At 39.6% G+C, this 12,472-nt stretch overlaps 1 protein-coding gene, 1 long non-coding RNA gene and 1 pseudogene across 5 annotated transcripts in view; all 3 read left to right on the top strand.

Annotated features, from left to right (window-relative positions):
* Positions 1 to 12,472, top strand: part of LOC113589841 (hemicentin-1-like) — a 222,667-nt pseudogene that overhangs the window by 149,810 nt on the left and 60,385 nt on the right. The gene's annotated exons all lie outside the window — the stretch shown is intronic.
* LOC145651954 (uncharacterized) lies at positions 1,391 to 5,908 on the top strand. Its single transcript, XR_014118133.1, has 4 exons — positions 1,391 to 1,476; positions 2,629 to 2,712; positions 4,517 to 4,776; positions 4,908 to 5,908. It is a non-coding gene; the product is annotated as an uncharacterized LOC145651954 (long non-coding RNA).
* On the top strand, positions 6,083 to 9,573 carry LOC145651939 (uncharacterized). 3 transcript variants are annotated; one of them, XM_081700796.1, is made up of 5 exons: positions 6,083 to 6,475; positions 6,660 to 6,723; positions 7,456 to 7,546; positions 8,944 to 9,210; positions 9,454 to 9,573. In XM_081700796.1, exons 3-5 carry the CDS (start codon positions 7,523 to 7,525, stop codon positions 9,508 to 9,510), a joined length of 348 nt encoding a protein of 115 aa, XP_081556922.1. In that variant the 5' UTR covers positions 6,083 to 6,475; positions 6,660 to 6,723; positions 7,456 to 7,522; the 3' UTR covers positions 9,511 to 9,573. The 3 variants fall into 3 exon arrangements, with proteins under 3 accessions (XP_081556922.1, XP_081556921.1, XP_081556923.1); XM_081700795.1 differs by having other exon boundaries at positions 7,214 to 7,546; XM_081700797.1 differs by having other exon boundaries at positions 7,214 to 7,546; positions 9,433 to 9,573.

The following is a 12,472-nucleotide window of genomic DNA, read 5'->3' as shown; positions in this document are numbered from 1 at the left end:
CACACACTTGAAGTATGCATCTGCTCAGAAACCTAATTTATACACAAAGAAAAGCAGTCTTAACCAGGACCGCACAACAAATTTGATCATTATTAATGTCTCCACCTCTTCTCTGCAGTATGTTGAAGCTGATGCTATGGATGTCATATGTACAACTCTTGATCCCACAGCCAGGGGGTATCTACCACACACTTGAAGTTAGTATCCTGCCAAACTCAGAATTTCCATATTTCATTATTAAAGAGCACAATCCGAATACTATTATAACTTACAGCACACTATGCTATATGTGTAAGTGTGTGTGTATGTGTGTGTGTGTGTGTGTGTGTGTGTGTGTGTGTGTGTGTGTGTGTGTGTGTGTGTGTGTGCTTACTTTTTTTTTTTTTTTTTGGACTTAGAGAACTGAGCTCTTAAGCAGGTGTGGACACCAATGAAACACAGCATAGCTATGCAGCACAGAATAAAAGTGCCACCCCCAAAGCAGCACCTGTTTCTAAACTATGCCTTCTGGACATCCTGTGACCTGTTCCTACTGTGCTCACAAAACATTTCATGCATTGCTGCAAAGCTTCACAACTGTTTTATAGTGTGCTGTTGTTCACTTTACTCCAGTAAACAGTGTTAAATTGGGTCAAGGCTCCCATGTTTTCAGAGTCATGGTGATTTTGTGTTTCTCTGGGTATGTGTGTGTGTATAGACTGAGCCCAGATAATTTCAAAGTTAACCAGATTTAACCAGATCATTTCAAATTAAGTTTTTCCTCACTCCTACATTCACTGTCCTAATGTCTATGATCTAGTTATCCCCAGGACGTGTGGTGTGTAAACATTCTCAGTAGAAATACATAATGACCTGAGAAATAAAATGGATTGGCATGTTAGGGGCAGGCAAATGAAGAAAGAGTACAGCTAAGATAATCTTCCATGTAGATTTCTACTTCTGTCACAAAAAGTAGAAGTTGCATTTCAGACAAATTGCACAACTCTGCTCACATTGCCTCATGAATAAATGATGAAAGAGCAAGAAACTTGTGCATTGAACAGCCTGCACTTAAGTTATAGGCCAGATTCTGAACCCAAACAGCATTCACCCATTGAAATAACCCAGTGGATGACAGTGTCAGTGATGAGAGCTACACAATGGTAACTTATTCTCATTAATTAGACATTTAATTCATACTTTAAATTGTTTAATTTTACTGATAAGGTTTTTATGCAGTATTGTCTATGATGACAATGCAAATTGCATAAGTATTGCACATTGTTAGTTGCACAGAGTTCCAGTCTGAAAAGATAACAACAAATATAGTTAATCAGTCACAGAGATAAAGAAGTGTGTGTAAATTAGCTAGTTGTAAATATTCTCAATAATATGTAGTTAAAGTAGTCAGTATAAAAACTTTTTTTTTTTTTTTTTTTTTTTTACAGCTTTATTTGAAGAAGTCTCTCATAATCACTTTTCAGCTGAGCATTCTGGGTGAGTCTTTGTTGTTATATGTTGTCTGTCTGTCTGAATGCTTGCCCTGTGCTGTCTGACAGTCGTAGGCAATGTAGTAATGTAATTCTGGAAAATGGTATAAAACGTGACCTGGCATGATGGGTATGAAACACAGCCTGGGGGTGGTAGCAGGTTCTCTCTGGAGGACTATGAGCAATGAGCTCTTCCCCCAATTTCGCCATCAGGCCAATACACACAGTTGCCCAGCTGTAGCTTTTGAACTGTTGGTGATGAGGATCCCAATGTGCAACCTTATTGTAAGAAATGGAACTTTTGGTGTAACAAAGAAAATAAAATGAGCAGTTAAATGAGCAGTTAAATGAGCATTAAACGTTTCTACGTTGAAACAACAACGAACATTATGTCAACCACATTTCAACGTTGAAGGTCGGTCAAATGCCAGCTGGGTCACGCTTTCATGAATCCTTCCTGTACCTCTGGACTCCTCTCCTTCAGCTCGTGAACATTAATTTCATTTTTCATTCACCCCATCTTTCGTAAATATAGCTCCAAGGACATTACTAAATACGGTATCAAACAAAGCTCCAGGCTCAGCTTGAACTAGCTAACACAGCAAATAGCTTTTATTATAATATTTTAAGAAGTGATTCAGTGTGTTGTTGCGAGCGTTTGGGAAACATGATAGGATGCAGAAGCGAGTCAGGGAACAACATGAGACGTTTGATATGGAATCCAAAGTGAAACTCAAACAGCGACAGACAAACGGTGAACAGTGTATGCACAGACATACACATGAGTATAATGTGGTGCAAGCCACACAAGACATGACATACTCAGGACAATGAGTTGGACGCCACAATGGTTTAAAATTATGCACTAATGGGGCGAGTAACAAGTGCGTGCGTGCCCACACACGTATGTGTGTGTTTGTGTCTGTGTACACATATATATGTGTAGACACGTGAAACAGAAACAGCAACAATAACAAAGCCGTGTGGCGAGGAGGAGGGAGTAGGGGAGGAGGCCGTAAGATTATTTAGAATTGTTACTGGTTTTTAATTATTGTTGTTGTTTTGCTTGTAATCCTCCACTTTGTACCAATTCTTATGAAATGATGAGGCCCTTCTTCCTGTCTCTGTAATGAGGTTAATCATGCATCATATATTTCAGGGGCTTTTGGGAAGGAGTGGAGTGTGGTGTACACCCCAGAACATGAAGCCTGTGTTTTAAAGGACTCACGGGTATATATACAAGGTACTTACAAATACCCATCTGGTCTAAAATTGATAAGGAAGTTTTGGGTCCAAAACCCAATAAAACATGTGGAACCAACTGACCTGATTGAAGTTCCACAGTACTCAGGCAGGATCAAGTATTTTGAAGAGTCCAAGCAAATCTTAGCCCTCAGACTGGATAATGTGACAAAAAGTGATGAGCATATGTACTGTCTTAGAATCACAACAAACATCCCGAAGAAACAATATCTTGGTTATCCTGGAGTGGCACTCACAGTCACAGGTGTCAGGACTTTATTCATATCATTGATATAGGATGCAACATTCCGAAATCATTTCCACTATTAGAATTAATTACATTAATGGAATCAATTAAGTAAATAATTTAAAGGCATTTGGACAAGTTCATAAGCATATGAATCATTCATTTCTTTGATCGGTAAATTATTTATTTATTTTATTTATCCATTTTGGTTTGTTTCATTGTTTGTCAAATTGTGACAAAAAATGGACAACGCATACTGACAGAAAAACAAGAAAACATTCTCTCTCTCAAACCGACACAAAAAGACACAGGCAGTTCTAGGTGTGCTGTAAGAGGATATGAACATCTCCCCTCTCCTGCTCAAACTCTCACTGTCAGATGTGAGTACATGCAACAACCTTCACCATTTATTTTGTAGAGGAAAAACTGCAGCGAAGTACACAAGCTTTCCAGAGAATGATGACGTTTCAGGCAGAGGTCCTCCATTAGCTGTGCAAGTTCAAAAGCTCGTCTGTGCTCTGTCTCTGTCTCTCTCTCTCTCTCTCTCTCTCTCTCACTCACACACACACACACACACACACACACACACACACACACACACACACACACACACACACACATAGATTTTACCAAATTATCCTGTTTTTTGCAATGGTTTGCTAGTTAGGACATGATCAATTAAAAGACACTGTTGTAGCCTTTGCCATTCTGATGAAACAATTTGGCAATATACAGGTTATAGTTGATAGCTTATTATATATATATATATATATATATATATATATATATATATATATATATATATATATATATATATATACAACAAATTGCGGATGTGTTCGTCGTGCCTTGTTAAAATCCATTTCTTGATGATTAGCTGACGACCTTTGACGGTGTTGCAGCGGTGAAAACCTGAACGCAAGAACATAAAAAGATTCGCGAGCGCACAGGATAAGTTTGAGTGCGCAAAAGAGCAAGTTCGTGCCAAAGCAGGTTATGTCTAAGCGTGCACGAGCAGAATTGCAGCAGAGCAAAGTGAATCTGAGCGATAGCGGAGTAAATATGAATAAGCACATGCATATTTTGTATGCAAGCAAAGGCAATCCGTGCGTGGGATTGATGTATTTTAGAATATCAGTGCATTTTACAGTGTTCAATGTATATTAGAAAGTCAGCAATGAGTGAAAAATTTAACATGAGAAAGCAGTGTTGAGAAATGGTGATTTTTGTTTGTCTTTTTGCCTTTCTGTGTTGTGGTTTTACATTAGTGATTCAGACCCACAGAAACAGTATTAATATGTGTATATGTTAGTGATATGTTTCAACTATCTGCTCAACCTTAAATGTTATTGAAAAATACAACTAACATCCACATAGCTGTAGATTTGAGTTTTAGTATTTATCAGCAGCTTATATGAAGGTTTAACAGAAAAGCAGCAAATAAAAATGTGCTTCATATAAGTATCTGTTAAATACTTACATGAAGCACATTTTTTATTGGCTGCTTTTCATTTCATTTACTCAGTTCATATCTAGATTGCATTGTCCCCACTTTTAGAGCAACAACATGGCTGCCCAGAGTCTGGCTAGTGATGCACTCCACTCTAATGCTGACTCAGCCAGTCAGGGTGAGGTGCAGTATGCCAGTGTTCTACACCAGAGACCCACCCATCCCAGGCAAGCTGGGAAAGCTTCTCTCTCTGGGCCTGCACAGGAGATTTCGTATGCATCTGTCCAGCCCTGCCATGATATAGTAGTAGAGAAGACTCAGGAGGATGATATTCAGTATGCCAGTGTCAGATTTCACCATTCACACAGGTGTAGTATTATCATATGTTCAACCTGAACGCCTGTAGGCAAACTCATGTTGCATCTTGTAGGCTCGTACCAGTGGTTCCTGACAAAGCTTCCAGCTGTTATGATGTCCACTACTTGTCTCCTTTCCACAGGCCTGATGCTGAAATGATGCAGGACCCTTCAATGATCTACACTAACATCATACACTAGCCACCAACCACCTTCACATCCACCTGGAGACACACCACCATCCTGTTGGAGATCTGCAACACCATCCTGTATGAGATCCACACCACCATCCCATCTGAAATATGCACCACCATCAGTTCTGAGAGGCAACCAAATCCATGACTGAAGATGGAGCAAGAGAAAATGTCTATTTCTGTAAATGTGTTTCCTTTGGTCTCTTTATAGTACAGCTAATGTTTGTTTTGTTTTTCCCCCTGAATATTTACATCCCAGTATTCCATTTCTAATTGTAAGTGAATAAGTAATCGTTTTTTTTTGCTTTGAAGTAATTTACAGTAATTTAGCCGTTATTTCTAAGGCACAGTGGCCAAAATGAGAAAGTCCTCTAGTAGAAAAGAAAAGAGGGCAAGCAAGCAAGCAATCGATCAATCAATCAATTTATTATAGTTGAAGCAAGCAGGGTACAATTTAAACCCCACTCGTACACATTCCCTTACTCCAGTCCAGCTGAGGACTCCAGTCCTCACTCCAGATGCCTGCCAGTCAGCAAGCTGATCTTTTATTTACTATTTTTTCTTTGTTAATGTTAGCTGATTTTTTGTTCTTTGTGCTCAGAAGTAGACTTCCAAATCAGTGACACAATGACCCATATGTAATATTTACATCAATCAGTAAATTGTACCTAACAATGGGGTCTGTAGTTAATGTGTAATCTGGTTAGTGCACTATACCAGAGATTTGATGAAAACAAAGATGTCTTCATGGATCTGTAGTTACGGATTTAATTCCTACACAAGCGGGTTTTGACAGTTCCTGCAGATTAGTAAAAAATCATATGTGCTGTCAGGTGTGTTGAAAAAAGGACAGAACACATTACATGGGGAAATATATGAGCGGTATATGTGTTTTGTTGAGAAACATCTGAATTTCCAACATAAGGAATTCTAAAAAGCGGCATATGCTTGTTATTACAAATCCCTCCCTCTAGATGGAAGTGCATGCTTATGGTTGACTCTATTGAGCGTATAGAGTCTTAGGTGCTGAATCTGAACTCTGACCTTCTGGTCTTCTTTGCATGAAAACACTTGTTATAAAGGGTTTTATTGGCTTTCTTTATTATGAAGAATGTTGACCCTGATGCAATGGATGACACATACACAGTCATAGTCCTATAGCCCGGTCTTCTGATAATGTCTACCACACACAGTGATTATTTCTTCAAAACAGGATCATCTTGTGAAAATGTTTACTTTACACTTTATACCTTATATGTTTTTTGTAGGCAAATTCCATTATGCTTTCCACTTCACATGCCACTGATGGGATATTCGTGGTGCTATTTTGTTAGCAGACTCAAGGCTAGCACATACATACTGCACTGCCCTGGTGTCCACTGCGTAGCATTTAGCAAAATGTCATGAGTCATTAAGAAGGAAGTGTCCCTCTTCACAAGTTAACCACGGCTCTTTAACAGTCATCTTTTGAAATTACCTTATTTCTAGGTGTCCATTTTCTCCTGCACCCAAGAATGGTAAGAGAACATTTAACGAGCTCTTTTGCTGTTAACTTTAATGTAGCCACTTGGAAAGTATTGCTAAACCACCAGTGGAAGTTTATCTAAACTGTACCATTGAAATGAATTTGGAATGTTTTAGCTTCTTCAAACCCTTTCAACCGTCAGTTATGCTTTGCTCTGTCTTTTTCTTCACTTCTAGGTCCAAATGTCACTCCTGTTACGGTTGGCAGTGGAAATATTTTGTGTAATTTTCATTACATCAGGTGCTTGCATTTCATCTTAAATTATTTAGTCAGTCTCCAGTTAAAATGTTTCTTATATCTTTTTGTTTTTTCATTTTGATTCTAAAGGTCATCTAGACAGTCTCCAGTTAATTTTCTTATATCTGAGAGTTTTGTTGTGTGATTATACTTGTACACAAGAATGTCCTCTTGATCTGATTATATTCAATATTGAATGCATAATATTTATGAATCACAACTGGCATGGCCCTGACTGGACTGGGAGCGGATCGTAGGAGAAAAGATTAGATTATAGGCATCCCAGATTACAGAATAATCTGGGAAGATCATCACTTAAGATCATGCTGATATCCAGATACCTTTTGTGATTGTCAGGAAGAGCAAACTGACTTCGAAACTAGCCTGATTATCCTGTAGTGTGAGACTGGCATTAGACTCCTCCCTTCCTCTTACCCCAGGGTATCTTCTCAGTGCACTCTGGGAAAATAACACTGAACTCTGTGTGTTTTAGGGTGTCTGGGGCAAAACTAGAGCCTAACTCACACCCCAAGCAAAATGCGTAGTCTTCATCAGACCTCAGTGGTTTTGTCCTGCAAATATACCTACCCTAGAGGTCATAAGGTCACTGATTTTGCATGGCACTATAAGAGGTCAAACGGTGAGGAGCCCATGAAGGTGATTGGTGAAGAGTAGGCACACTATGCTGAAACCCAGGGACCAAACTGCCCGCTCACACTCAGCAATTTGACCCAGGAGGATGGCACCATCTATCAGTTCAGCTTCAGGACCAATGGTTCCACCCAGGAGATGACCAACGAGGATGGAGTTACGCTGGAGATCACAGGTGAGGAGTTTACAATCACAGGATGTGGTGTAGCCTACATTTCAGATGTTTGTCATTGTTGGCCCCTCCTGTCTCCATGATTTCCTGTCATAATGATGTTTCATATTCTCCATTCCTGTTCCAGTCCTTGTTTTGGTTTTTGCTGTTTTCATTAGTTATTGCCTGTGCATTTTTAGTCCTCATTACCTTGTGTATGTAAACCCTGCCTTGTTGCTTGTGTGTTTGCTGGTCATTGTTATTCTTGCCTGCTTGTGTTTATTCTAGTCTCTGTATGTGAATCGAAGCATCTGTTTCTAATCCATGCCTGTAGTTGGATGTACTAAGCACTGTCGTGTTTACTCTGCCTGTGTTTCGTAGCCTGTTCATGTCGTTTGTGTTCCTAATTGTAGCCTGTTTGCTCATTCTCCTGTTATTGTGTTTTACTTTCTGTTTGTTTCATCACATTTGCTGCATCCCTCCATGTTGGTAAATTGAGCCTGGACTGTGACTACAACTCTGATTAAGGATTTGCCCTAATAAATCTTACTCTTCTCAGTGTAGGCATCTGCCTCACAATCGCACTACGATATACTGTTGCTATAGAAACTACAGACATGGCAAAGGGCAGCCTACTATCTGTAGAAAGTCATCACTAGGTCTGAGATGCTATTTTTTGTTTTATTTGTTGTATTTTATGTTAAAACATTTTAATATACTTCTCTAGACATATTTTTGTGACTGCCAATGATACATCAGTAACTGCCAAAATTGCATATTTTGATCCAAAAAGGTAAAGAATTAGTAATAAGTGTTCTTTCAGAGTGTAACTTAGAGCGGCGAGGAGGCGGATGAATACACTGAGAAGAGCAAAATTTATTAAGGACAAATCCATTAGAACAGTCCAGGGTGAGTGAGCCAATACAAAGAATATGAGAGTTTATCATAAACACAAACACATGGCAACATAAAAGGGAAGAAGTTTATAAGAAACAATGCGACTTACATACTGAGAGATATGCGTAAATAACTAGGACAGGCATACACAACAAAAGCTAGGCATACAAATACAGGTAGCAAGACCACAACAGGGCATTAAACAAACAGTGCATTGGATTCACAATGACCAGCAACAAGACTTAACTAATGCAGGGCTTAAATACATGGTCTAACTAGCATTAAACAAGGCACAGTTGGTATAAATAATGGGTGGGGGAAAATAAAACGCATACATAAAACAAAGACATAAGACAGGGAAACCATAGAGACAGGATACTTGGGAGAGCCAATCATGACACAGAGAGGTTAATGCACATAGACATGAAAAACTTACAACCATTCACTACCACTCACTCAAGCATGGTGCACTAAAGCAGTGTCAGCTAATTCTAAAGTATACAAACATTCATTTTTCATGAAAGTTTGATTACACAGATGTAGCTGTGGAGGTGGTGTCCTTGTTGGATGTGGTGCTGGAGGGCAGCTGGGTGACGCTGACCTGTGGGACATGCATCCCTTCCCTCACCCTCAGTACCTATGTGTGGCGTAAAGATGGTCGTCCATGTGAGCAGAGGCATGGGGACAACCAGCTGGAGCTGCCTCAGGCTGACCCGGCTGACAGCGGCAGCTGCACCTGCTCCATATTAGACCATGAACACCTGTCCTCCTCCTGTCCATCACAGTTGAGTGTGAGTCGATCATTTATTATGATTAAGGGCTTCACAGAGAATATTGGTAGTTCAACCAAGTTTTGTTTGGAACATGTATCCAATATATTATCTATCAGTACAATTAAATTAAATGTCTCTTCTTATTTATTTACTGTCTACAAATGATATATTTTAGTCTTTGAAAATGTACCTGTATATATTATATCATTTAATGCAGGTTTTTTATTTTTTTTGAACCAGCGCTCCCTTCTGTTCATATAGTTAGACCCTGCACTACCAAACACCCCTGCAAGAAGCACTGAGCCATACATGGTATGAAAATAACACACATGAGAATCTCACAGGAATAACTAATGTCATTCACATTATACACAAGTGCAAATAAATTGACTTCATTTTACTTACAGAAGAATCAAATATGTCATCGCTGTTATCCCTACTCTTCAATTCACTGGTCTTTTATGAACAGGATATGAACAGGATATAGATGTGAACAGGATATAGATGGGCCCCTTGCATAGTCAGGGGGACGGTAATCAAATTCCCACTCTAGAAGACATTCTATCACCATCTAGTGGGAAAATAATGAATTGATTTGAATGAATTGAAATTTACCAGCAGAACAGTTTCACTACTGTTTACATAAGTTCATTTGAGTATTGAGTGTTATAAAATATAAAAATATTATTTTCTCATACCCCCCCATAGCAGGTCTTGGTGTCACCCACAGATTGAAAACGCCAAAATTAATGTGAAAAACACAAAATTAATGTTAAAGATCTGTAAAGGCATAATGAACTGTATCAGTATCAAGCACATTGACTGTATGTGAGCAGTGTCTTTGCAATCCTGTTCTACCACATGTTCCAGTACACATGTCTCAGTTCAGTTCCACTTCTTCTGCTGGTGCTGTATGACCCAGTGATCAGCACTGGTGGATTTATCAGTGCTGATCTCAGGACAGAGGGACCTAGCTTATGCAGTTGAGCTCAAACGTGATCAGATAATCTAAAGGACAGAGTGAGATCTGGACGTGCTCCCTGAAAGTATCTCAGCAGCAGACATGATGTGTGATGTCATACGTGATCATCTCAGAGCACCACCCTTCTCTGTTTTATTGATTATGACTCTCCACCACAGCTCGACTCCCTACTCTCTCATATACCTTAAATCACAGTGTACACATGACCCAGTTACAGCCTTAATGTTACTGAACATATGGAATTATATTTCAATTGTTAATAATGCTTAGTAAAGAAAATATACAATGTTTAAGAAATTGAGAAGCAATTCAAAGCATAAGAATCAGTAAGTCATGATCAGATGTCAGTTCCACTGCTGTAATAAAAGCAAACCACACAACTGAAGCTGACAGACACAATGTTTCAAAATTTTTAAGCCAGCTGTATTTATAAGTGTCTGTCTCTAACTGTCTCTAACCATGATTCCATTTACAACACATGTCACTGCATTTGTGATCACCACATTTGTGGACTTTGGCACATTGGGCTTCAAGTAACCATCAAAATTCAATGAGGTTAGATCAGCAGTGCTGGGAGGACACACATTAACTTGCACTAGTGTCTCACTAAGGGGGTGAATAGACAATGTACTGGCCAGACAAACATTACAGCACTCAGGTACCAATTCTGCACTCTGCTAAAGGGGCATGCAGGTGACCCCAACTGTAGCACACCCACTTGCAGCTCCAGCTGAGCATGATTTCTCAACAGGAAGTCCAAGGAAGACTGCCTGGGGACATGAAACACATGCTGCCACGTCACTGAGCCCAACCTAAAAGTCAACAGTCATAGTGCCTAATGTACCCACCATCTGCCCATTTACAGCATTTGAGCTTATACAGGTTATGGTGAAAGGTCAACAACGCAGGACTGAAGCTGACATACCAACCCTGCACTATTAAGTGAAACAGCAGCCCCTGAACCCACCAGCACTGAGTCCTCTGTGCCTTCCATCATGCCTCTGACACATGAAATTGGATTCTCCTCACTAACTTCACAACAATCTATTTCAGCCATGTGTGTTGGAACATCCTGGTCTAAGAGGCCCTGTGATGAAAAATTTGATGTCTGGGCCTTAACATCAGCTACAGCCTGTTTCCTTGATGAGTGCTGTTATGGACAGTTTATAGTGTCTCACTGTCCTAGAAGATGAGGGATGCACTAACTAATGTTGGGTAACCTGCCTGTAGCCACGGTTATGCAGAGGGAGTTCAATCCAAAGAATGGCCTCTCTGAGCTTCCTGATTCTCCCCAGAAGAGCATCCCAGCCTGGAGCATCCCAGCGGGAGTGAGAAAGCCAGTTGCTACAGCTCTTATTCTCCTCATGCATCATTTTCAGATGTAATCTCATTGCATACATTTCCTCAGTTAGTACATCTACAGCTCTCCTCAGACACATACTATCTGACACTTACACCACAGGCACTTTCTCTCCAATAAAGAAACTGTTGGGATGCATACACCTTCACACCATCTGCTATCAGAGTCTTCCTGGCATGCTTTCACTGTCCCACTATTGTCAGAACCTCCTCCAGATCCTCCAGGCTTTGAAATGGCCCATCAACCCACCAATTAATTTTGTAACCCATTTCCAGAATGTTTTATAATTTGTTGTAAAATTTATATCTGTTGCTGTTAGATGAACCATGTGAATTTTACAAAACAGGAAAGAGTCTGTTGATCCTGCTGAAGTGTACATATAATTACAAATATCTTCCTCTAGATGGCAGTGTAAGTAAATGGTGTGTGGGATGCAGAAACGCTTAGCGCTGGAGTAAGGCTACTGTCCAATGTTCTGATACTGACATGGTCTCTCTTCCCTCAAAATTGTGTCTTCCTGATGAAATGTACACAGCTCTGGATTCTTATTCCAGCTCTCCTGAATACGACACTATACTAGTGAGGTACATACAATAAATCCAATTACCTTTACAGACAAAGAACTTGATATTTACTAAAAGTATACATTCCGCATCACTCAAACTTGTGTTTGTAATCCCATTCACAATTATAACATCATAGTGGCTACAATCTGATGTGACCGCAAGTGTGTGCGTGTTTCTTACTATGTGTTTGTAGCTATCTGTAAGAGAGTGTTCACTATACTGAGTTTGTTCTTCTTTCAGGCTCTCAAGAAACAATTATGAGACCATCACTGTGGATACAGGAATGAAGAAAAACTCAGTTCCACTATACCATATATACCATAATTCACTATAGCATACAGGTGACTACACTATGGCATACATGTGAATACA

The sequence above is a fragment of the Electrophorus electricus genome, chromosome 18, assembly GCF_041902795.1.
Source record: "Electrophorus electricus isolate QZ-2024a chromosome 18, ASM4190279v1, whole genome shotgun sequence".
Classification (NCBI taxonomy): Eukaryota; Metazoa; Chordata; class Actinopteri; order Gymnotiformes; family Gymnotidae; genus Electrophorus; species Electrophorus electricus.
This window is presented reverse-complemented; position numbering and strand designations above follow the sequence as displayed.